General features: G+C 40.6%; 1 protein-coding gene across 5 annotated transcripts in view; it reads left to right on the top strand.

Annotated features, from left to right (window-relative positions):
• SLC24A2 (solute carrier family 24 member 2) overlaps nt 1-26,636 on the top strand; it is a 256,795-nt gene that overhangs the window by 151,974 nt on the left and 78,185 nt on the right. For 4 of the 5 annotated variants that reach the window (XM_089693969.1, XM_089693966.1, XM_089693968.1 and 1 more), the window contains one exon: nt 23,707-23,757. The exons of the other annotated variant lie outside the window; for it this stretch is intronic. In XM_089693969.1, the coding sequence (XP_089550095.1) occupies nt 23,707-23,757 (51 nt within the window). The remainder of the gene's footprint in view (nt 1-23,706; nt 23,758-26,636) is intronic. 5 annotated transcript variants of the gene reach the window in all.

Genomic DNA, 26,636 nt, shown 5'->3' with positions numbered 1-26,636 from the left:
TTTGTTTAAATGTGTAATTTTCTTTCAGTCCTAAAAGTAGAATAAAACATAAATCTTTTAAATACCCATGATTTCAAGGTAGGTGTGTACAAGGACAGAGGCTGGTGAACTATTTATTAACACTGTAATTGAAATATATTTACTTGTTACTATTTTTCTAGCAGCTACACCCATGTTGATTTTGTGGTGTTTGAATATATGCTGGGTTGGATAATAATTATAATGTTAGTCTAGGCACAGAAAAAGAATGTCATTTTGCAAACCAAATTGATTTTATAATATTTTTTTTTATTCCATGAGGTTTCCTATTGTCACAATAAAACTGAGAACTGTTATTATGGTGTTTAAAGCCACAAAAATACCTTTTGCAGTAAGACGCCATTCATTGCAAGGGTTAAACGTTCATTATATCTAGGTGGATACAGGAATAAGGAGTAATACTAACCTTAGCCCTGTTTCCTGCAGGCTCCCTCTATCTGTGCAACTGTTTCCCTGCAGAACCCTAACCTGGTTGCACATTCTCCCCCTCCACATACAAAGCAGGGCTAATAGCCTTGCATTGCATGTGATGATGCCACAGGGCCACCCACAGGCCAGAGCTTTGGGAAGAAGAGTGCGAAGCCTGCTGGAGCAGGGAATCAAGGTACACTGCTTGTTCCCCTACCCCCTAGACATAATGAGCATTTAACCCTTGCACTTATGGGTAGTTCCACTGCAAGGGTATTTTTTTCTTACAATCCTAGGGTTCAGTTTTAAATAGATATGAAAATATGCTAATTATTACATTAACAAATCTGCTTTCTTACTGCTGTTACATGCCTGCCTTTGATTAGATTATTCCATTGATTAGATTGTAAACTATATTTTTGTTGTTAAAATATATATGAAATGTGTGAATAATTATATTAACTTCATAAAGCTGGTACACACCTGCTGTAACAATAGTGGTGTAAATGGAGGTTGCCGGTGACTCGTGACAGTAGTTCAGCTGTTGCTATGAGCATGTTGAAATATGTACATATGGTATGACTTGCTTGAAAGTGTATGTGTTATATCTGTTTACTTTAAATACCCTTTTTGGTAAAACACAGTTTTTGCTTTAGGACAATCTCAGATGGAGCATTTTAAATGCAGTTTTTTTTTTGTTTATGGTAAGGCTCTGCATATCCATTTCATGCTGAGCTACATTGATAGTATATGGTGCTTTTAAAAACCGATTGCTCTTCACATCTACCTATATACACATATATGGATATCATAGAAAAAAAGTGTCCTGCCAAGGCATTGGAGTACTTTTTGGTTTTTAAAATGGAGGAGTTATTTTACCACAAACATTACCGACACAATCAGTATTCTGGACCAAGCAGCAGCAAAAAACAGGATGAAAATTTAGATTTCATTTTAGACTTTCTGGCTTCAGGAGGCAACGGTAAGGAAGTATGGGCAGGACAAAGTGGAAACTTAGCTAGTAGAGGAGGTGGGTTGATAGTAAGAAACCCAGAATATAACAGAGTATAAGAGCCAGCTTTACTGCATAAACTGCATGAGCCAGCTTCAACTGCATGAATTGTAAATTGTGCATTGGTGGAGGAATACAATGACAGTGATATGAATGAACTCTTATTTGTGATGAATCAATCTAACGCAATCTTAACATATAAACAAATTAATTCAATAAAATAATACAAAAATAATATCCAAAATGATAAAAAATGTCCCAAAAGACATAAAAGTCCTATAAATAAATTTAAAAAAAATGTCTTTTCCACCTCCAAATCACATCGTGTCACTCTGTAATAGTTCAACGTAATGTTTCCAAAATCTCCGTGGACCTCAAAAAAATATAAACCTATGTAGGTAATAGCAAGCTCTACCCCAAACAATGGATGATAACACTCTCCAGGCTTCTTAGTACTCCTGTTATGATTTTTCCATGATCCTCATTAGGTAAAATCGGAGATTAGAGACTGTATATAGTAAATTATAACAATATTTATTAGGTAGCTTATATTTAAAATCGAAGAAAACGACTTCCAGCATAAGGAACATACAAGTGCAGTTCTAGTGCGTCAGACGTCACGTGTCCTGACATGTTTCTTCACATCCTGGACTTTTTCTCAAGGGATCTCTTGTCCAGGAAGTGACAAAACACATCGGGAAACGTGACGTCTGACGCACTCATGCGGAACCGGAAGTGCTGTCGCGGCCATCTTTGGTTGGGGAACATGCAGCTTTTGCCACACTAGAACTGCACTTGTATGTTCCTTATGCTGGAAGTCGTTTTCTTTGATTTTAAATGTAAGCTACTTAATAAATATTGTTATAATTTACTATATACAGTCTCTAATCTCCGATTTTACCTTATGAGGATCATGGAAATATCATAACAGGAGTACTAAGTAGCCTGGAGAGTGTTATCATCCATTGTTTGGGGTAGAGCTTGCTATTACCTACATAGGTTTATATTTTTTTGAGGTCCACGGAGATTTTGGAAACATTGCGTTGGACTATTACAGAATGACACGATATGATTTGGAGGTGGAAAAGACATTTTTCTTTTTTTTACATTTATTTATGGGACTTTTATGTCTTTTGGGACATTTTTTATCATTTTGGATATTATTTTTGTATTATTTTATTGAATTCATTTGTTTATATGTTAAGATTTGGTTAGATTGATTCATCACAAAGAAGAGTTCAGTTATTATGTACGTTTACTTTCAAGGGTGAAAGTTTTTCTTTTCTTTTTGGGTTTAGGAGTTATTGATACAGCTGGGAGCGTGCAGAGTTATTGGCTATTGAGTGGTATGAATGAACTAGCAATGGAACATTTGTTAACTCTTATGTGATTTTCCTGTTATGAATTCAATGAAAATTAAAAATGAAAGAAGATACAGTCCGGCTCTGTGGAGTGACATGCAGTTATAAGAAGAAAATATAGTTTGGAAATCAAACCTGACTTATATGACAATAACAATGAATTGTAGGCCTGGGCTTGAACTTGTTGTAATATAATTACATTTATTGCCAAGGTGTTTGAGGACAAGCTCATCCACATTTGCTATGTGGGCAGTAGCCCACCACAGAACAATCACCATACCGTAGAAGAACAATTATATTCAAATATAAATAAAAAATATCACTAGAAGGTTGAGATAGCCAGCAATGATGCAACTTCATGACTTGGTACTGAAATGCTCCACGGGCTGACTCGTATTAGCTAATCCTGATGAAACCCTTTCTTTTACACTTCTATCATATATTAAGGTTAACTGTCAAATGCAAGAATCTCTACTGCCCTTTTTAATTTCACGCATTTGATAGTTATGTTAAATGTGTGGTATTTAGACTTGACTAGGGCAGAAGGCAAGGCCCAATATACAGCCTGGATTCAGTATCCAAATGGGGATTCACAGGGATACAAGGGTCAATGGGAAAACTAGTACAGGTATTTGACAAATCCAGTTCAGCATTGTTGTTACTTTAGAAACATATTAGGCAGGGTCACATTCATGTGCAGGTCAATCGATAGACTGAAATATGATGTACTATACATTCAGATAACTACAAATGTTACTGTTTTAGTCCTGCAAGATTTGTATGACATTAATCTGATGGTAAAGGAGTATATTGTGCATCAAAAGACCTAGAATTAAAGGGAATGCTGATGTATGTTACTACTTTGTTGCTGGCATCAAATATGCTATACACTCTTAAGGGTTACTTTAAAATACAAATGCACATATAATAGGTATTCATATAGTTTACCCATTGGCAGTATACTGTGCATGAACCAAAAGGACAAGAGCATTGTCCTGAACTCGCTCCCCGTACTCCCGGAGTCTATGGGAGCTATTCAAGCAGATAACCCTCTCTGCACACACAATAATAGACGGTTTTAACCTATCTGTACTTTATTGGCACGTTGCAGATAAATGGTAAAACTATAACAAGAAAGATAACATACAATCACTATACAATAAACATCACAGATAAAATAACACTTAATATAGCTAAGATCCTCTTCTGTACAATCCTAGCTACCTATAGAAGGAAAAAATGGACATTAATTACCTCCGATGCCGTCAGATGGAAAGAGATAGTGTAGATAATCATGGATTCCTATGAGGTGTTTCACTTCCTGTATCTCACTTCCTGTATTGTGGGAGGAGCGATGACCTTAACATCACTTCCTGGCTTAGCTAAATAACACAGCTCTGAAATCAAGCCAGTAGGTGGCACAAGAAAACAGACAGCCAATCTGCAAACAAACATAACTACAATCAAATGCAAACAACATACAATTATTATACAGATCAATCTTGACCTTGAAGAAGAGAATGTATTCTGGGGACAGGACAAGCATAACTTTCCACTTACAATCCAATCCAATAAATTACTTATACAACATAATTTGTGCTTCATACATGCATGTAATTAATGGCATCATAGCAAGTGCAAAGTTGGGTTCTTTATTATTATTATTATTATTATTATACAGGATTTATATAGCGCTAACAGTTTGCTTAGCGCTTTACAATATAACGGGAGACAATACAGCAACAATACAGTTCAATATAAGAGGGAAAGGAGGGCCCTGCTCCTTGGAGCTTACAATCTAGGAGGGAGGGGCTAGTGGTACAAAAGGTAGTAACTGTGGGGGATGGACTGGTTGGAAGAGTAGAAGATTCCATTATTAGCTGAGGGCAAGATAGGCTTCCCTGAAGAGATATGTTTTCAGAGATCGCCTAACAGTGAGCAGAGTAGGCGATAGTCTGATAAATTGGGGTAGAGAGTTCCAGAGGATGGGGGAAGCTCTGGAAAAGTCCTGGAGACGAGCATGGGAGGAGGAGACAAGGGAGCTAGAGAGCAGGAGGTCTTGCGAGGAGCGGAGAGTACGGTTTGGGTGATATTTAGAGACAAGATCGTTGATGTAATTTGGGGCAGAGTTATTTATTTGTAATGATCAAAGGAGGTAAAAACTTCAACAAACTGCATAAAACGTTGTGAGTATCTCTAGGTTCAGGACAAAATTTCACAAGTGACTAAGGTTGAATGTCTCAGGGTTCCAATAATGCCATAAATAACATCAACCAAAATAAATTAAACCACATTTACAAATTTTCTAGTTTCTTAGATACTTTGTTTTGTTACTGGGAAAAGATTAGTTTATCTTGTCATTGAGAAGTGTGATGATAAAATATTTAATTTCACAACAGGGACAGTACCCTGGTGGGAAGGATCTATCTGACTCTGGCAGTCATGCCATAAATGACTGCATTGTCATATAAAAGATGGAGATTAAATATACATGACAGAGGGATACATTAGTAGTGTGCTGGCTGATTTGTGTCGCGCTGGGTGTCCTTCTCAGCCTGGGTTATCTCATTCACTTGTGACTGACCTTTCTGCTATACCTTCCATTGCTCTATCCTATCCATTAAAAATTAATAATTTCAGCTCCTATTTTTGATATCATTACATGCATAATTGGCTAAATGCTTTTGGCGCTTCCTGCAGAGCCAGATCAGCGTGAACAACAAATGCAGGAAATCATCAACTGTGAAAATGCTCTTTCACCATTTAAGCAAGCAAATAGCAGCTGTGACGCAGTCATCATAAATATCTATTATAAATGTGTGTCAGGCATGGTGAGTTTACAGATTATGCTGTGATTTAATGCAGAGTTTGCGCTATGCCAAGCATCCTATTATTAGATTCACAGTTGGCTATTTTAATCACATCTAGAAACTAAGCATCTACTATAAAATGATGGTAAAAGGTTGCAATATGTTCATCATAATCCTTTGACTTTGCTTTTAAAGGTTTTAAAGTCGAAATATAAGATATGTTCAAAATTGTGTTTCCATTGTTTTATTAAGAAAATGCTCTTGGGTGACTATGCCAGTGCAGGTTATACACATAAAAGTTTGTGTATGGAGTAAAAAAATAGTGCTGTAGTGATCCTTGGGGAGGGGGGACTAGCTCCTGACAACTCAGTAGGCTGGAAAGTTATTGCGCTATCCTGGTTTAGCAAAGGTAAATGGCTCACCAAGCTGCTAGCCTTTGGGGAGAAACAAGATCCTTTAACACACTCTGAAATGCAAGTGAAGAAGGATCTACCAAGAACATGAGACATGCACATAAAAGATCAGATCTTGTCTTTTCCCACAATCTCTTTTTCTCCTGGCTTGTACATAATCTTTTTAAAGACTAATCCTTCCTCTGGATTAACTATGGGTACAGGATTGTGTATATGGGGGTTTTCTATATCTTTTTCTTGTTGTTTGAACTAAATGACTAGTGTCTTTTTTCAACCTCACTAAACTATGTAACTATGTAATATAGTGCAGTGTACTAGCCATCAGTTATAGTGGCTACATGAGTTTGCATTTTTCAGGCTAAGAACACTTCAGCAAGCAGTGGCGTCACTAGGGCTGATGTCACCTGGTGCAGTAAAACATGGTGTCACCCCCCTCATCTCCCCCTCCAGCCTGCCAAAGTGCTCTGTCCTGCCACTAAGGAGTGATAGCAAGACAGGCAGTAAGGCACTGAACAGGCTAATGTATTGCCGCAGCTTTACCCCCATAGCCTGCCACAGTGCTACTTGATAGTATCACCTAGGGCTTTTTTTGTCAGAGAAAAGTTGCAGGAACATAACCTCCCCTACTCTGTTGGGGGGGGGCATTGACGGCCCTCTGCAGCAAATTGTAGGTGAGGCCAGATTGCACAGGGTTGAGGGATGCCCTGTGTACAGAGTTCAGGGTTGAGGGGTGCCCTGTGTACAGCATTCAGGGTTGAGGGATGCCCTGTGTACAGAGAGCAGGATTGAGGGGTGCCCTGTGAGAGGTGAGCTCTATACCCTCAAGCCCCCCAACCCCCAGCACAAAGATTTATCCCCAGATTCCAGTATATAGCTCAAACCCCCTCCTCCCTCCTTCCATTAGAGAGCTCTCCTCCCACCCCAAATCCTTTCTCACCAGCCTGGAAAGCAGGGGCTGCTGCTGCTCAAGAGCAGCTAGGACTTACAGAATGAGACTGAACAAGGCAGGCGTGGAGTTTCTGCCGAGAAGCAGTGGCTGTATAGTCGTCAAACCCCCCCCCCCCACACACACACACACACACACACACACAGACATGCTCATATAGAGATGTGCAGGGCAGGGAGGATTCCGAGCGGCACTTCTCACTCTCCCTCTCTTTCTCCCTTCTCTCTCTCTTTTTCCCTCTCTCTTTCTCTCTTTCTCCCTCTCTCCCTCTTTCTCCCCCTCTCTCTTCCTCTCTCTCTCTCCCTCTCTTTCTCCCTCTCTCCCCCCCCTTCTCTCTCTCTCTTCTCTCCTCTCTCTCTTCCCCCCTCTCTCTTCTCTCCTCTCTCTCTTCCCCCCTCTCTCTCTCTCTCCTCTCTCTTCCCCTCCCTCTCTCTGTCTCTCCCTCTCTCTCTCCTCCTCCTCCCTCCTCCCTTTCCCTCTCTCTTCCCTTTCTCTCTCTGCCCTCTCTCTTCCCCCCCTCCCTCCCCACCTCTTCGTCAGATCATATGGGACCACACACACACACACACACACACACACACACCCCTCTCCAAGGGCTGCTAATCTCCGGACAGCAGGAAGGGGGGGGGGTGCAGTCCCATACGATCTGTCAGTGTGCAATATACTGGATGGATGGGGGGGTGCCACCCCCCCTAAAAATTGCTGCTCTAGGCAAACGCCTTGTTTGCCTCGCAGTAGATACACTTACTTTTGCTCTTCTGTAACCCAGAGTCAGCCATTGCCCACTATCAACAAACATGGTGGAGCCACTCCAAGCTCTGGAAGGTTCCTGACAATATTGTCGAGGATTTCTTTTGTCTGGACAGAAATCACTCACTTTAAAGAATAAATATTAGGGGTAAGCCTTTTCTAGTATCTCTAAATTATTTAGTTCATTTAATTATCGAACCATTATCAGTTATTAATGAAGAGGGAATACACTGTTGGGGGTGTCCTTGACCCATGATAATTCCAAATCACATCTAGCGGCTGATAGATATTTCTGTGGAAAGCTAAGCCAGGCATAAAGTTTGTTTGCTCACAGATCTCTTTAGGCAATATGAAACTACAGAAAACATCATCTTTTAGTCATAGTCCTAGGGGGCAATCCCTGAAAAACATCAGGCTCCTGTTTCCCTGGCTTAAAAATTAAACTGCTCTTAGAAGATACAAATTTTCTTAAAAGTAATATATCTGTTAGATAAAAGGAGCTATAATTCCTAACCCTCCTTGAACTTTACCTTATACAATGGATGTGTATTTGATGTTGCTTTCTATTTATACTAGGAAGAACATTACATTTTTCAAATGCTACAATGGTAGGACCAGTGGTGTATTGAGGTTTTGTGCTGCCCTAGGCAACACAAAAATTGCCCCCCCCCTCCCTGTAGAGAGAGCCTGACATTGACCAACAACACCCCTGCCTTCCACCCGAGAGAGCCTTGAGAGAAAGACACTCACCTTCGTAGCTCCAGACATCCCCAGGAACGAGAGTTGGGCTGTGCATACACCGTCATGAAACCCGCAGCCTCGCTCGGATCCCACCAGGTCCCTGTGCCATGTGTGTCCCTTCTTCCATCTCTTCTTCCAAGGGGCAGTGCTGCCCCCCCTAAAAAAAATGCCGCCCTAGGCAAATGCCTTGTTTGCCTTGTGGTAAATACACCCCTGGGTAGGACTACTAATCACAGTATAACAAGAGAATTAATTCTGTTTTGTGCTCTTATAATTGGAGTGTTTTTTAAAGAAAAACTGTTGAGTTAATGTGTTTCTTTGGCATTATATAAAAGGCAACTAGGCTATTCCCTAAGCAAAGGGATTTTCCCTTAGCCTAGTGGTTAAGGAGTCAGCTCTGCTGACTTCCATCATCCAATTATGTGCAAGCAAAAATACTGTTTTTTTTTCCCTGCACATGATTGGGTATTCTTTGCAAAGCACATTTTTACCACATTCACTAAGCTAAGAGAAAACCCCCTTTCAAAGTGAAAATTTTCTTACAAAATGCACAGCCTATTTGCCTTTAGTAAATCAACCATTTCCTGCATCTCCTTCCTGTCTTGTCTTTAAAAAAGCTATTTGAGAGAACATATCTCTACTTTTCCCCAATACAAATACATTTAATGCATGGTCAGAAAAAAGTATTTTGTGAATACAGTGCACTTACCAAGGACCCAATTTAAACTGTTTTTTCTACAAAGTATTATACCAAATTTTAAAAAAGTGCCCTCAGAAATCCAGAGTAGCTGGGTTATAAAAAAGCTAATATTGCACTCTAGTTCAGACATTATTGCCCTCTATGTGACGGGCAGTTTCTTCTGTACCCTCCCCTTCTTTCCTGAATCTGTTAAACTGAGCCACATTCAGCAGTACTAATTTTAGAATTTTGGTGGTAAAGTGCTGAACTCCAAGCCTGGTGCAATTTTCAAATACATCAAATGATTACTGTACTGTGGCAACTCTAATGGCGGAACAAGGCCGAACAGGGTTCCTGAGTGTATCAGCCTATATTGTGTCAAATAAACATTTTATATCTGAACTAATCCATAGATGCAGCATTGTGAATAGTAATTATAGACCAAATGTTTGCTGGATGTGACTAGCTGTGTAAACATTGAAGAAATTGTCAAAATCATATCCACATGTACAATACCTCTTTAGAAATATGCAGAAAATATTTAAAAATTTTGCCCATTTTTATCTTTTTATCTACCACATATATGCCAATATCTTCCTGCTACTTCTGAAAAAGCCAAATGCAGACCTTATTTCCATTACAGAAATCACATTCTGTCCTTCTGAAGGTGATGACTCTTGTGAGAGTGTGAAGTGCCTGGTGATTTCAAATTTCTTCTTATGAAGCAAAGTGTCATGGCTTTTGATAATGTATATCTCAAACAGACATTTCCCCTGTGTCTTTGTGGGTTCCAGAAAAGCAAACATTCTGCTGAAAGCTCTTTTTTTATTGCTAAGATCTTTGACTCTATTATATACAGTAAATGAGGCTTTTATTTTATAGCTTAGTTACTTATAATTCACATCAAATTAATAAAGTGATTGCTAAGCTTATTTTTTTCTTCATTAAAAAACAAATGTCATACTTACCTGCTCTGTACAATGGTTTTGCTGGTGCTTTCTGCCACTTCTTCTTACTACTGCCCCCATAGCAAGCTGTGTGCTATGGGGGCACCCATGTGCACCTAGCTGCGCTGCGTGTGTCTATGAATGCATGCAGCCTGACTTGGGAGCATGCCTGTACTTGTGCCCCTATAGCACATAGCTTCCTATGGGGGCACACAAAGAAGAGGAGGAGTGGAGAGTACTTGCGGGGGACTCCAGAAGGGGATGTTGAGGACCTCTCTATGCAATGGTATGATGCAAGTAACTATAACATTTTTACTATTTTATTTAAAAAAAAGTTCTTTATACAACCACTTTAACTACCAAATGAATATCACCACACTAAAGCTTTCATCCAACCTAGTCTTAGTATTACACTAAAAACCTTTTTTTGCTGCATTATTAACACACATTTTGCTGTGTTAAATTCAGCATAATTCAGCACGTGCATGTGAAATGTAGTGAAGTGCAACAAAGTGTGACTAAACCTTTGTCAAACATGCAAAACTCTGATGTAGACACAGTCTGCTGTCTTTTTGTTCTTTTGACTCTTTTTTAATTAACGAGTTTTTCAGCTTTTGTCTTCCAGAAAATGAGACACATCTGGCATCAAGGTTAGCAATGTCATGCACTGTAATGCAGTTCTGATAAGGCAATAAAATCCATCCTTGTTTGATAATACCCTGCCAGCACATTCAAGATCTGCAGGCAAACAGTTAATGGATGGAGAAAATAGACAGTGGACCTCTGGGATGTATGTGCTGTGAGTGCTTAGTGATGGTAACTAATGCTGCCCTCCTAGTCACTGTATAGACAATTCGAACAAGATAAGATTTTTTTCTCAACAGAATGTGGCTACTACTGGTATTCAATATAAAACAAAACTGGAAGAAATGACAATTCAACCCTCAAAAAACATTTCTAGTATAAAAAAGCACATATAAAAACAGAACAATAAATATAGCATACATTTCATAATAAACTACCAAATAATTTATAGATAGTTGTTTGTGCTTATTAATAAATGTGTGCACAGGACATCTTTTGATGATGAGGACTAGCCATGCAAAGGTCCTTTTTTTTGTTAATTTTCTTCACATGTTCTTGACTATTAGATGCATCTGGTGCCTTGTAGAGTTGCTGGCTTTTTAAAGTTACCTTGGGGTTATTTTTTGCAATTAAGGTCCCGTGCACACTGCCCTGCAACTTCATCTGTCCGCACAGCGTTTTGGGCAACAGAGGCATGAAGCAGGGGGCATCGTGATGATCAATTTATCACATTGCATCACAGAGCTCCCTCTTTTTTAACAGAACTTTAGTGACACTTCATTCATATCACTGCACAGCAGCACAGTGATGTGGCACCATGTAGAGTAGTACAATATTATGCAAATTAGTGAACAAAAGCAGACATGGGCTTTAAAACATAAGCTAGTGTTTTTCTTTATTATAAAGCCATGAAGATGAGATTTGACCTTAAGGAAACTATTTTTGCTTTCCAAGAAAAATATATTGTTTGCTGCTAAGTGGGTTAATGTTACCAGCAGGGGTGGACTGACAACTCATGGGGCCCCCGGGCAATAGGGGATCATGGGCCCCCTGTGTGCTTGCCCACACTCAAACCACACCCAAAAAAGCCTATGAAAGGTACCAGGGGCATCTCATGGGGCCCCCTACTGACCCTGGGCCCACGGGCAGTGCCCGAGTTCCCAAATGGTCAGTCCGTCCCTGGTTACCAGTATATGCTGGTGTATACTGTATGTATGCCCTTGTTTTTGTCGTGTACAAAGGAAATCCATGGGCTGAATCCGAAGGCTAAGTAGAGCATACAAAAGCCAAAACACTTTGAACCAAAAGGTAAAAAGGAATGTCCACCAGATGTGCTATAGTTCACTAAGCTCATTGCATCCGCTGAAACATATAAAATAGGGAAGAGGGGTTCCCCTCTTCCCAACTGTATAGGTTGACAAGGTTGAGGGCATATGGATTGTTGAAGAAGAACAAGAAGAAGGCCTTGTTCATTTTGTAATAGGTAGGCTTGGTTTTGATGTCCCTCAGGGGACCGGAAGGCCACTGTGCTCCCGATGTGCAATAAATTCTGGTGAACTCTAAGCATTCTATAAATATAGCAGGTTGCAACTCATGAAACAATGCAGTAACTGTAGACTGAAAATTCTCAATGGATTCCAGGAGTCCTCTGATTTGAATGTTTCTGCGATTTTCAAAATCCTGTAGCTTGAGGGGGGCCTAGTCCAATTCAGACTGCAGTGAATTAAGGTCTTGTTTGTGGGAGTAGATGACTGCATTTTTCTCTCCTGTGGATCTGTTCGGTTCTTTATTCTCATATCTCTGGAGTGATATCTGCTCAGATGTGTTCAGCGACGGCAAAAAGCTCCTGCTAAAGAATAGTTTGAAATGGTGCAAGAGACGGAGATATTTCTTCTTCAGTCAGGGAGTTTGGGGGAGCCTCTCCCATGAGGAATCTAGTAGGTTGGCTGTGATTTTAGAAGACAGCGATGAGGCCACTCTCAGGGATGGTGTGCAGGTCACACTGAAATTTGATGCAAAGGAGATTCCAACAGGCATCTAGTTCAGCAGTGCGCAATGGTACCCATTAACATCCTACTGTCTCAATGGTTCACCCTGATCTTCCACAATCACAGGCTTCTTTATGTGAACAGGAGTAACATTAGCCTGGCACATATGGGCCACTTGAAATTTTTACTTAGCTTCATCTTTAATTGTCCATTATTCAGAAGAAAGATGTTTCCAAAGTTGTCAAAAGGATCATCTGGGTTAAAAGGGAGAGTGTGCTGAAATGTATTGTCATTTCCACATGAAAAGACAGCTGCTCCCTATAAACTCATCAACACACCACACTTTACCACGCATGGCACTTATAAACATACTTTTTTTATTCCTTTCTCCCCACCTGTAATAACCTGATTGCCCTATGCTTCAGAATGCTCCCAAACACATGCACCAATTAGTTCTAAGCACCTAAGAAACTGTCTCCTAGTAGAGCTATAAGGAAACCAATTCCTATTCTGCTGGAACCCCATTACACTGCTATTTCCATGATTCAATAGAAGCTTCCAGTATGCTGACAGAACAACGTTCTGTTGCACAATGAATGAGGAAGATTGAGGATATCATAGAAATACATTTTTTAGAGTAGAGGTTCTAATAAAACAACAACAGCATTTAAAAACAATATGATGTTTTTTCATTAGTTCCTATTTTTTTTTATTACAGCTTGTTAAAATAGCATTTTAATCAAATCATAATAAAAGTATAATTGTAGTGAAGTGTAACTCATGTAAGATGCAAAGTCTAACGTTGTAAACTTGATTTGTTTTTACATCTCTAGGCAATAGCACTATAGCATTTCCAAGAAGTAAGATTTCTTGGAAACAGCCATTTAGCTAGACCTTAACAGAACTATGGATAATCCAAGAAAAGTGATTGATTGTTAATAGCCTAGAGAGCAAGTTGAAAGGATAGGTAAGAAGGTTATAAGAAAGTGTAAAGAACTCAAGAACATGTCAAAGTTGCTTTGGTAACTTCTTGGGTAATCATGTGCTAATATAGGATGTATGCAATATTTCTAGATCAGAAATTAATAGCCAAAGACTGTAATAACTGTAGAATCAAGTAAAAAATGTTTCACTTCTGTTAAATTGAATGCTGTGGGTGGACACCTGAACTGTTATGTGACTTTGTAGAACCATATGGGATTACATTTCTTCCAACATTTCTAATCTTTCTGTTAGAAACTGTTATTTGCTAGTTATACTACTGTTCGTTGAATTATGTTATACATTATGTTTTTACAAATATGCCATACAACTTATTTTTAAAATGTTTACCTTAATGCAGAGCTAAATTCCACTATGCAGAGATGAGCGTTTGTCATATTGTTACAGCAAAATGAGTTGGGATGTTCAATGTACCATGCAATGTACATTTTTAAAGAAAAAGAAAGTAGTAGCACAGAGAAGACTGCATACCTTGCAAAGTGTTGCTAGCAATTTTTGATCTTTTTTTTGCTTTAATGACCAGTGCATGGTCTATTTTATGAATTAAGAAAGATCGCAGGCAATATTTGGGCTGTGCACGGGGCTACCACACTACAGGTACAAAGACCTTTTATCATTTCAGCTATTTAAAACGGACAGCAGATACCAAAATGCTCTGTCTGCAGGACACTGCAGTGGGCACTTCACACTGTGCCTGCATTTTACAAGTTGTTCATAAAATGTAGGTTGCTGTGTGAGACTTGAATTTTCCTTTGGAATGTTCTCTGCATATTGCTGCACCATTTCCAATTCCTGAAAATAAACAAAATTGCTTTGGAAGCATATTTGTAAAGTACATGGGTGTGATGTATAAATGTGCAGGTATGTATATTTTCTAAAACAGAGATATAGCACTTGTAAGACAATATAAATACCTTGTAAATTTGCCCTTTAGATTGGTCTTCTAACATGTTGGAGACTCTCTGCTGCTTCTCTCTAGAAAAGAGAACAGTATTTAAAAAATGTACTTACCTAGGATAAGTGTCAGCAATGTGAGTATAAAAGTCATGTCAAAAGACATCACACATGGCCTTTTATTTAGTGAGATTACGTCTACTATGGGCAGCCATCGATCAGTTAAAGCAGAAGTCAGTCTAACCAAAGATTTTTTTTTACAGTGTGAGTAATGTTGGAACCTTTGTCAGGTTTTACATTGCTGTTAGTACCCCCTTAGAGGTATTGTCCATTATGTCTCACCTGCCATTATGCACTGGTGTAGAAAGTAATGTACATGTTACTTTATTGACATTGACCCACTCATGGGCGGGGAACTACTTAAGCAACAAACTTTGAAAGTCCTGATCTTTTTATGCCCCCCTGAGGCACCCAAGGGAACTGCTTCTTCTGCTTACACCTCAGTCTTGCTCTGGGACCCAGATAATAATAGCCCTGCAGAGGCTTTAACACTTCTTCATACTAATAAACAGATTTTTTGGTGCAATCTGTGTCCATGTTGGGGACATTTCCATTCACTTCCTGTCCCAAGGGGCATCAGTCACCAGAACTGGAATTGAGCGAAAATCTTCAGAAAGTGGACACCGCAATTAAAGCCTGACAGAGATTCAAATATTTCCCAATTCTATTCAAAATAAAAAAAATGGTAGGCTTCTATTTTAAGCATGCACAATCCTCTAATGGGAATCAACTAGACTTTTCAAACTTTACATAATTCTCCTGACTCCATTCCCTTGAAATCCAGCGTTTCAGTGCCTAGTATCTCTATTTTAACACGTCACAAAGTTGTGTACAACCATAGCTAGCATCAGGGTGTCATATGTATTATCAAACATTTCTATGTTTTTGTGTGTTTCAAACACTTCCACAATAATGGTTTAGTATTACTGGATGTCACCACAAAAAACTGCAAACAATATCTTTGTTTACAAACATGTGCTTCTTCCTGTCAGAGGGATGATTCCTCACCTGGATCTCCTTCAGTACCAACTTAACCCCTTGGAGCCGGCGCCTCCCGGCCCTTTAAGGGTTCCAGAAGCCAGGAAGCGGGGCAGGGTTTTAGGGTCATGTGACCGCCGTGATTCGCTCTCACGGCGGTCACATGAACAGGAAAGGTCCCAATTGAAAGAGGACATCGGGACCTTTCCGTGAGTACTGAACGTGTTTGCTGGGAGCGTGCAGGGCGTGCGCTCTTAGCACATATGGTTTTTTTAGTAGAATGCAAATGTGCAGCTGCTCGGCGTCTAGGCCCAGACACCAGGAGGCTGCACTTTTGTGTTCAGCCGGCGCCAAGAGGTTAACATTTGCAAGTCAGTGTCTATTATATACACAGATGCACAAACATCTAGCCTGTGAGACCAGAACTAGCCTGTCTGATGTGGGGGTGTAGTAAAAAATGTCAGGGGGGCAGGGGATGCAAGATCAGCAGGGCAGTGTATAGAAGTCAGTATGGCAGTGTACAGGGGTCCATCAGGGCAGAGGATTGGGTCAGCAGTTTGTAAGGCAGTGTGCAGAGGAAATTAGTATGTAGGGCAGTGTACAGTGTGTTATCAGGGCAGTGTACAGGGGTTAGCAGGGCAGAGGATAGGAGTCAGCAGGGTAGATAACAGGGGTCAGCCGGTTGAAGAGCAGGGGTTATCAGAGCAGAAAACGGGTCAGAAGGGCAGAAGACAAGGGGTCAGCAGGATGGAGGACAGAGGGTCAGCAGGGCAGTGTACAGGGCTCAGCAGTGCCAGAGATAGGGGTCAACATGGCAGAGAACAGGGGGTCAATAGGGTAGAGGACAGGGGTCAGTAGGGCACATAACCCCCCGCCTATCCTCCTTCTAGCACAACAACCTCCCCCTAATTACGGTTCCCAGGACAAATAGCTCCCTTCCCCTCTCTTCTACAAATCTTAAGCACAAATGATTGTTAGCCCCCCCACCATCATTGTCCTCCCAGTACAAGTACCCCCCCCCCCAAACTTACAGGCAGGAAATTGCTACAGAGCCCCGAGAAGGTGCTGGTTGAGCTATGCTCTACCTCTCCTGTCATAACAACGCTCCTCCATTCTGCAGATGACACAGAATTGCTGGATTGGACTACACATATACAGTTTGATTATCCACCCCCTATTTCCTCCAAGGGTTGCTCAGAAAATGTGGATAGGGGGCGGTAATCAAACTGTGTACTGTGTAATCTGCTGTATGGATGAGTGCTTTTATGAAAGGAGGGGTAGAGCACAGCACCAATTCCCAGCTCTCTCCTCTCTGCCACTGTCATTTCTGTCTGGAGTTTTTCACTTATTTCACTATACCAGGCTACCCCCCCCCCCCCCCCCACCTTGTCCTAGCCCTGAGTGCAGGGATAGGAGACACAACAAAGCACCTCGGCACAAAGCCCATGAGGGGGCCGGCCTGGGGGGGGCACAAATTCTTGGGGGTGCAGCCCACACCAGCACCCCCCTAGATCTGGCCATGCTAGCATGCTGATTAAATCAATGTGTTTCCTCTAAGGGCCACTCCTGATAGCTGATACTAGAGTTAGCATACATACTTACATATCTGTCTTGTGTATAAATCAAGACTCCTGCCATAAACGTTTAATAGCTATCATATGTAATGCCACTACTGCATCTCCTACTAATTAAACTAGTTTAATCTAAGTGGTGACCAAATCATTCTACACTAAAATGAAGATGCATATGCAAACGTTTGCATCAATGTTTACTGACATACTCCACCAACTCCTTCTTTATGTGAAAGACGCAAAATACTACTGAAAATCTTGGCACAGGAATCTTTAAAAATTAAAAAAAAATGCCCATGTAGAAATTAAATACCTCCTATGATGTAAGTTATCACTATAGGCTTATTTTTTTCTCACAAATTACAATTCTATTAATATTGACTTCCAAAACACCAACCCGATAAAAAGAAGAAAAAAATGTTCTGCCCTCAGTGCTGGCTCCCACCATCTGACAGCTGTGCCAGGATGACAGTTCTTAAATACTATGGTGACGTCACAAGGGGACAGGGTCTCCCCCACCCCCTTGTGACATCATCATGACCTGTGGTCAGGTGCATTGCTTTGATCAATCAAAATGCACTGTCAGGGCGCAGTGCATTGTGGACACGGCAGAAGAATAGCCCGCCAAATGCCCTTACCTAGCCCAACACTAATTCTAATTGGCTTCCATTCTAATTAGGCTACACTCACATGGACGTTTGTATTTGACAACAACCAAACACAAGTAACCTGCACTTGAAAAACTTGAAACATTTCTTGCAGATAATTGTGGTTTGTGAATGTGCTTGCATTTGTTTAGCTGCATCAGTGTTTTCAAGTGTTTTTTTTTCCCAGTACTCCATTCTTTCGGGGATGTTATACCCCAGTCACCTACTGTACTCTTCCTGTGCAATTGAAATGGAGTAAGAGCAAAACTGGTGCCTACCATTTTGCTTGAGAGGAGAACACTGAGATAGAGAGAGGCAAAATGAAGCAAAAATGGGTACATCCCTTAACATTCCAGCATCTAACAAGGAAATTTTGTCCTAATGTATGAGGATTCTACCCCAATAAATTCTACAACTTTACCATAATGTCAGTGTCCATCTTTGAGAGATAACTAAGTAAGCTTAGACCATGTCTGCAAAGAATAAATATCAACATGAGGATGAATGAGAACCAACATGAGAATGAATACCAACATTTCAAGGACAAAAATGGGACGTGCATCATTTTCTGCTGCTAAACGCACAGCTGAAGATGAAGATGAAAAGTTGACCCAGGACAGAGCACTTTCATTCTTTCACTAAATAAAGCTAAACTGTATGCAATTAAACAATACTAATTGTTATGTATGAATGACATGATTACTTTGCATTGTGTAAGTCCAGCTGCTATTAGAAAAGTGTTCTAAACGTGGCTAAACTGTGAAATGTAGATATCCTTGTGAATGTAGCCTTATTCCCTCACCTATACTGTAGTTCTGCTTTAAAGCTAATCTAAACCTAAAAACAGAACAAAAAACAATTGTTTTGCATTGTAGCTTACCAGGCCTTAGGGTCCTTTCATGCAATTAGTCTGATCAGCTCTCTCTGTCTTTTCTGGCAGATCTGAAAAGGAGCTACATGTTACTACATTGAATATAGTATTGTGAAAACTCCTGTGTTGCCCTTTCTCCTATTTTTAGTAGCTGGCTCCCACTTTTATGTTAGTACATGGGCAGGCAGATGTAAACAATCATGTACAAATTCACATCTGATTATTTTTTAAATTCTCTAGGTTATAATCCTCTGGTTTGTGTTTTTTTTAACCCAAACATGATGGATGTGAGGTACAAGGATGTAAATGGATGCAGGAATTCTGCATGTTCCATTGGGAATCCTGGCAGGGATTCTGCATGTCCCATTGGGAGTCCTGGCAGGGATTCTGTGAGTACCATTTGGAATCCTTGCAGGGATTCTGCAAGTACCATTGAGACTTGTAGCAGGGATTCTGAAAATACTACCGGGAGTTCAGCCAGGGATTGCATGAATACCATTTGGAATCTTTGCAGGGATTCTGCGAGTACCATTGGGAGTCGTAGCAGGGATTCTGAGAGTACCACTGGGAGTTCTGGCAGGGATTCTGTGAATACCATTGGGAGTCCTTGCAGAGTTTCTGCAAGTATCATTTGGAGCCCTGGCAGGGATTCTGCGAGTACCACTTGAAGTCCTTGCAGGGATTCTGCAAGTACCATTTAATGTCCTGGTGGGAATTGTGTGAGTACAATTGGAAGTCCTGGCAGGGATTCTGTGAGTACCACTGGGAGTTCTGGGAGAGATTCTGTGGGTACCATTTGGAGCCCTGGCAGGGATTCTGTGAGTACCACTGGGAGTCCTGGCAGGGATTCTGTGGGTACCATTTGGAGTCCTTGAAGGGATTCTGTGAGTACCATTGGTTTTCCTGGTAAGAATTCTGCGAATACCATAGGGAGTCCTGGCAGAGATTCTGAGAGTACCATTGGGAGTTCTGGCAGGAATTTTGCAAGTACCATTGGGAGTTCTGGCAGGGATTCTGCAAGTACTATTTGCAGCCCTGGCAGGGATTCTGTGGGCACCATTGGGAGTCCTGGCAGGGATTCTGCGAGCACCATTGGGAGTCCTAGCAAGGATTCTGCAAGTACCATTTGGAGCCCTGGCAAGGATTATAAGAGTACCACTGAGAATCCTTGCAGGGATTACACAAGCACCATTGGGAGTCCTGGCAGAGATTCTACAAGTACCATTTGGAGCCCTGGCAGGAAATTAGTTGGTACCATTGGGGGACTTGGCAGGGATTGTGCGAGTACCATTTGGAGTCCTGCCATAGATTCTGCAAGTAACATTTGGAGTCCTGGCAGGGATTCAGCAAATACCATTGGGAGTCAAGGCAGCGATTTAGCAAATACCATTGGGAGTCAAGGCAGGGATTCAGCAAACACCATTAGGAGTCCTGGCAGTGATTTCGAGAATAAGAGTTTTGTAAGTCCTTACAAGGATTTTGTGAGTTTGGTAACTTCTTTGGTAACATTCTCACGTATAATGTTGCAGAACACAGTGGCATAAAGCAAGCAGAGCATGAAAGATATCAGTTTTACTCCAATTTGTATTTGATTGTCTTTAAACAGTGCTTGCCTATCTAAGTCTTTTAATGCATAATGTAAATAACATTGATGATAATTTTGAAACAAAAGCAAGCTTTCAGTATTCTGACTATATTATGCAGATACTACACTACGTTGATTGGGGACAACTATTGCTGTTCTGCTGTACAGTCTTTCTGTGTGTGTTTTGTTATTTAAATTTTCTATGTATGTTGTATATTTAGTATGCATGTGTACATATACAGTATAGGCATAGTGGCCACCATTGTGAGGAATACCAGTGTGTTTCCCCAATACTATCATTATAATGGACCGCTAAAAGTATAGCAAAGTCACATTATCTGAAAGCAAGAAATAGTAACCACACCAATATACAAATTTTAATAGTTACATAATATTGTAGATGCAAACAGCAGTAGATCCGAAAATACAGTTACTCACTATACTACTTAATTATAATGCATTTTCCTAAGCTTTATTTTTCTTAATATTAACTTTATATACTGTTATTTTATATCACTTTTATTAAACAAAAAGCTCAATTTACAGATAAACATTTAATATAGGTTGCTCCCATAACACTATATCCATTTAGAGCATAGGTGTCAAACTCCATTCTATTGCGGGCCGTATCAGCATTATGGTTGCCCTCAAAGGGCTGGTTGTATATGTAAGACTAGATGTCCAGAGCACCCCACCCCCATTATATCAGATGTCAAGAATCCCACAGCCTCCTTAACATCACCGTGCACCCCTTTCAGGAAAGCAGAAAGTGCAGGGTCTGGAGGATGACCAGAGGAGGAGTGGAGTCAGTTACCAGAGTCTGCTGAATGCTGAGACCAGGGGAGGCAGAGATGAGGAGGTGTGGGAATGAGGAGGATTTGGCAGAGGAGTTCTATTCTCCTCTCTGCTGCCGACTGCTGAGACGAGGTAGGGGCAGAAACAAGGGGATACCTGCAGGAGAGGTGCAAGGGCCACATGAAATGGCCTGGAGGGCCGGATTCAGGCCGCGGGCCTTGTGGTTGACACCTGTGATTTAGAGAGACCAGTAAAAGCTGGTCAGTTGTGGAGTGTCTTTATCACTCACTGACATTCCACACAGAGCTGTATGAATTGGAGGCAGGGAGAGGAATGTCTCCTCTGAGCATTCAGCTGTGTCTGTTCTGAATAAAGCCAAACAGCAGGGGGATCACATTGCACTCTTTTTACCGTCTAGGTAAAGGATAAGTTTACCTTTGGAACATGTTACAAGTTCCAACCGTTTTTAGGGTGGGATATGTAATTTGTTCCAGCCACGGCCGGGACAAGGGGTGGGCGGGGAGGGGAAGCTGCCCTGGGCACAGTGGAATCATGTGGGGTGGGGGGGCACCGCATGGGGAGTTCTTACCTACAAGCTGACAGGAGTAGTGATTGGCAGTATAACAAACACTTGTGCTGGGGATGAGACTATTTGAGCTAGGAGGGGGGAGAAGAAGAAGATTTGTGCAAGGTTGGGGGTTTGGGGAGATATGTGCAAGAAGGGGGGATTGAGGGGACAGGATTTGTACTGAGAAGAGGCATTTGGGTGCAGCAGTGGAGTAAGATATGTTTTAGGAGGCAAAATTTGGGGGGGTGATTTTGGGGGGATATGCTAGGAGGGGTGATTTGGAAGGAAAAAAGAATTTATTCTCAAAAGGGAGATTTGAAGAGAAGAGTATTTGTGCTAGCAGGGGAGATTTAGGGATGGATAGGATTTGAGCTGGGAGAAGGGATGGGGGGGCAAATATTTGTCTTCGGTTGGAAATTTCAGCGGGGGGAGGGGGAATTCGTGGATTTGTAGAGGAAGAGGGGGAATTTTTCTTGGGGAGAATTTTAGCTTGCAAAGGGAATTTATGCTTAGAGTGTAAGCATGCAGATTAGTGTTCAAAATGTTTTTTTTGGGGAGGGAGGGAAGTTTTGCTGACATATAATGCTCATACACTTTGGGGAGGGGGGTGGGCATTTGCCATCTTCACCCTGGGAGCTAGTTGACCTAGTCCTGGCACAGGTTCCAGCTCCTGCTTGCACCATCTTCCCCCAATCCCTCCTCCCTGTGACAGTAGGCAGGGAATCCTGTCTCCGCACCTGATGTCACAAATCAGAAAGTGCAGGGCCATGAGGGGCTCCACCCACATGACAGTTTCCTGTGAATTATTGAACTACAACTACTGTGTGCCATTGAGGCAGACAGTTTGTATTTCTCAATAAACTGCGAGGGTGCTGGTGAGTGCTGTCATAGTTATTGATTCTTCCTGGATTTTAGCAACTGCCTGTCTGTGCAGGAGGTATGGGAAGACAGCTAACTGAGAGTCGGCAAGATCCTGGCATTGCACCTGCAATCTGATGATTGGGGTTGCAATGCTTTACAGGCTGCAGCATGAAAAAAACTAATCAGTGTACATTTTTTAACCTGCAGAAAAATATGCATTTATTATTATTATTTGTTTTGTTTTACAAAAAGTGAACGTTTAAGGATGGTCAAAAAATTGTATCTAGCAGACTCTAGAGTGCCACCTACTAGTTGAATGTGTTAAGTATAGAATAGTCACATGCAGTTTTTCATATTTATCACAATAGAATAAAGAAAATAGTAACAATTTCAATCTTTAGTCCTGGACATGAACATGCAATAGGAAAATTGTACAAAACACTATACATTCTCTTTAACTTTATTATTTTGCACTTTCTTCTATAAATTATAATACAATTATTTTACTTAAGCTAGTTATGAAAGCTGTATTAAACCTAAAAGCAAACATTCATTATATTGCATCTTACCAATGCTTAGATGTGATGGTTGTATTAGTTTTCTTTTTTAGGCTTTCCTTCTTCTCCTTCCATCTGGTGATGTGGCCAGTAAGTCTGTTGTTTTTCAGACGCACAAGCTCTCCTGTAGAATGCATCAGTTTACATGGATGAAACAGATCATTTAACACTGGCAGGTGTGCTTACAATGATCAGCTTTTATTTATTCATATAAAACCCTTTTATATCCTTTTATAAAACCCTTTCCTAAATGGAAAAAAGTTGTTTGCTGTAACTGATTATGAAATGCGAGCTGGAGTTTGGCTTCAATTTGTTGGGGTATTTAAAATTGCTGGTACATTTAACACTCCCAGCCAAAGAAAAGCCAAAAAAAAGAATACTAATGCAGTCACCAAATCTAATTATTGGTAAGCTGAAATATATTAAATTTTTGGTTTTGGGTTTAATATCGCTTTAAAGTTATTTGACTTATTTGTAGTTTCTTTTTAACATTTAGAGACAAAATTATAATTTAATGGACATCTAAACACAGCTGAAGTTAATTGCATTTGATAGGCTATTTCAGTACCTGTATATGTTATACTCCTTCCACCTTATTTCTAGAGCCTTACCCTTCTGTTTTTACTGTGATGTTGTAGAGCTTGGATCATATGGGAAACTAAAATATTATGACACTATGACTGAAGAAGGTAAGATTATTTTGTGAAATATTCCTGTTAGCATTTTGTTCTCGTTTGTATGAGCTTATATGTACTTTGTTTTATTCACGTGGTAACTGCTCATTCCTGCATTGTCCACCAAGGCTGCTAATGCTGTTGTTTTGTTGTTGCTGTTGTTCTTGGTGTTGTTTTTACTATTCAGTTATGTTTGTTGTGTTGTATGACTATATTTAACATTTGGGTGTAATCCATACAAGGGATGAGCATGGCTAAATACATTTGCATTATATGACATTTGTAAGGTCTTCAAATCATTTTATACCATATGTATAGTAAAAAGGTATAAGGTAAAGTGTGCCATCTGCTGTTTGCACAATGCAGTACAAGCATAAGCATGTGTTTTTACAAGAACAGCAACTGAGCACCATATTTCCTCCTGTTTTTTGTTTTTGTTTGCTTTTTGTTATGCTATTTTAATTGGATTTGTAATTACTGCTGTTACAACTGTAGCATGCCTTCTGGATTCTGTTTATTACTTTTTATGCTTGCCATGACAATTTAGTGTGAAGACTGTGTAGTCGGTTGGTTTACATACTACAGATTTGTCTGCCAACATGAAACTTTACTTTTGTTGTCTCTCTACACAACTGTTACAAGTGGGGCAAACCTGCAAGCTGCAGCCTAGGAATGTAAAATAGAGAATTCCTGGTGAATACAAGACACATCTTAGACTGCACAGCTCAGAGGAACACAGTCTATCTGCTGGTGACACAGATGTATTAAACTGTCTGCTACATTTTGCTAAAATCATGTTGTCCCTGTACCAGGAGCAGCTGGGGACCCTACTGGAAATTTATGAAGATTCTCCTAATTGTTCCAACAGGTTCTGCTCCTGTGGCTTCCATAAAAACCTTAAAGAGCGGGTTTACTTTAAGATAAAAAAAAACCCTTTCTACTCCTCCTAAACTACTATAAGCGAACCCCCTGTAATATTCCAATCTTTTCTTCAAAAATTCCATCAATACTTACTGAACTATTTGGAGGGAAAGAACATATGAAAGGTATGTTCCTCATACTGGACATCCAGGATTGGTGTGTATCAGTGTGAATCTCAGAGTGTGGAGAACAAGTAAACATCTGCAATTCCTCTTACATTAAAACCTCAACACTAAAGCACCAGCACCAAGTCACTTAACCATCCCATAGCTACAGTTAACTCATAAAAGGAGTCTTTAGCACTATGTAATGTCTGCCCATACTAGTAAGACTGAGAAAAGGCAGGCAAAACTAAGCAGAAGTATGGGGCAAAATGCAATTGAATAAGTAGTGTAGCACTACCCTCTTGAGGGCCGCTGTGTTTCTAGGTCCCCCTAAGCATCGCACAGCCAGGCAACACGCATTTTTCACACTTGAATGTAACTTGGATAGGGTAATAGGGGTTATAGGATGCCCAACTTGACTGAATCAACACAAAGGGACAACTTCCTTCCTATTTACAGAAACAGATCTTGACTGTTCTTTTCCTTGAAAGCGGTCAGTCATTGCAGATCAGTAGCAACTGCCCCTTACAGGCTAGGGACTCGCAGCCCCTCTGAAAGTTAGCTTAGCTTGTTGCAAACTATATGCAGAGATGTCTCCTCTCTTATGTAAAACTGCTCCACAGCCTGCAGACACTACCAACCCATTTGGCTGCTCTGAAGATCTCCCAAAACAAGGAAACAGGATTAAGCACAGTGCTGTCCTTTAAAAGCTTGCTACATGTGGCAGTCTCTCCCCTTGTAAATACCTGTGTGTGCTGATGTACTCACTCTGTCCTCCTTGCTCCCACTGCTCCCAGGCTTTGATCCTGTTCATACTGTAATGCTGAATGGATCCTCCTAAGCTAGTCTGAGTCCAGCCTGGAGGCTAGTCCCCCCTAGACCTAGGGGACCCCTCCCAGGCCACCGAGAGTCTTCTCAGCACTCCATCTTACACCCAACTCCTCTGCCAGCCTGACCATCTCATATATGGGTTTGTCTCACTACTGTACAAGGGCCTCCAAACTTGGAATTGTTTAGACTCCCATAAACATGCAGATTAGGTCTCCACCCCTTCCTCCCACTGGCTTCTGGAAGATCTCATGGTCCTTCAGAACCAGGTGGAGGTGATAGAGTCTCAACCTGTTAAGCCATCTAGCCTGGCCTGCAGTAATTACAGACTCACACAGCTACCGTGAGTCATACACAATAAATGTACCTATACTATTCTAGTAGCACACTAGAGGGAGCTACAGTAGCATATACAATACATCATGTGTAAATAAAATAGTTAGCACTGGCTTTTGTTAATCAGACCCACAATCCTTACATTTCAAGATTAATTAAAATGTGTGAAGTTATCTAACAATATGTTAGAGGAAAAGTTCTGTTGCTTCTCACAGAAATATTAGTATTGATTTTATCATATACAGTATATTTTTTAACATCCTGTAAACTGGAATATGATGAGTTACTTTAAATCAAAGGTCTTTGGCTTTCTAAAGTACCATAGACCAAGGATATAAAATCCTTAGGAAAAAAAGCGGTAATACGAGCGCTATCAGAAATAAGGGTAGGATGTAGCGGCTAGAACACTAAAAGGTAATCAAACAACACCTTCAAAATGACATATAACAAAATAAGTGCAGCGCTGAAAATCAAGTACCAGATGAATCATTGGATATAGCAAAGTCACATGTCACTAATGGTGACTAATAATAAATGAAATCAATGTCCCAAAGTATGAAAAGCCCACGTGATGATCCAATATGATCCTAAAATTGGTGCGTGGAGGACTTGATCCAAAGTGGTAAATGAAATAAATGAGTAAATTGCGCACTCACCAGAAGTGCGTAACAATACGCCTTTGAGATTTGCCTGTCTCACCAGGTG

This window comes from Staurois parvus, unplaced genomic scaffold (genome assembly GCF_062004578.1).
Source record: "Staurois parvus isolate SC_StPar_1 unplaced genomic scaffold, SC_StPar_1.0 ptg000644l, whole genome shotgun sequence".
Classification (NCBI taxonomy): Eukaryota; Metazoa; Chordata; class Amphibia; order Anura; family Ranidae; genus Staurois; species Staurois parvus.
The sequence above is the reverse complement of the archived record's forward strand: the minus strand, read 5'-3'. Positions and strand labels throughout refer to the sequence as shown.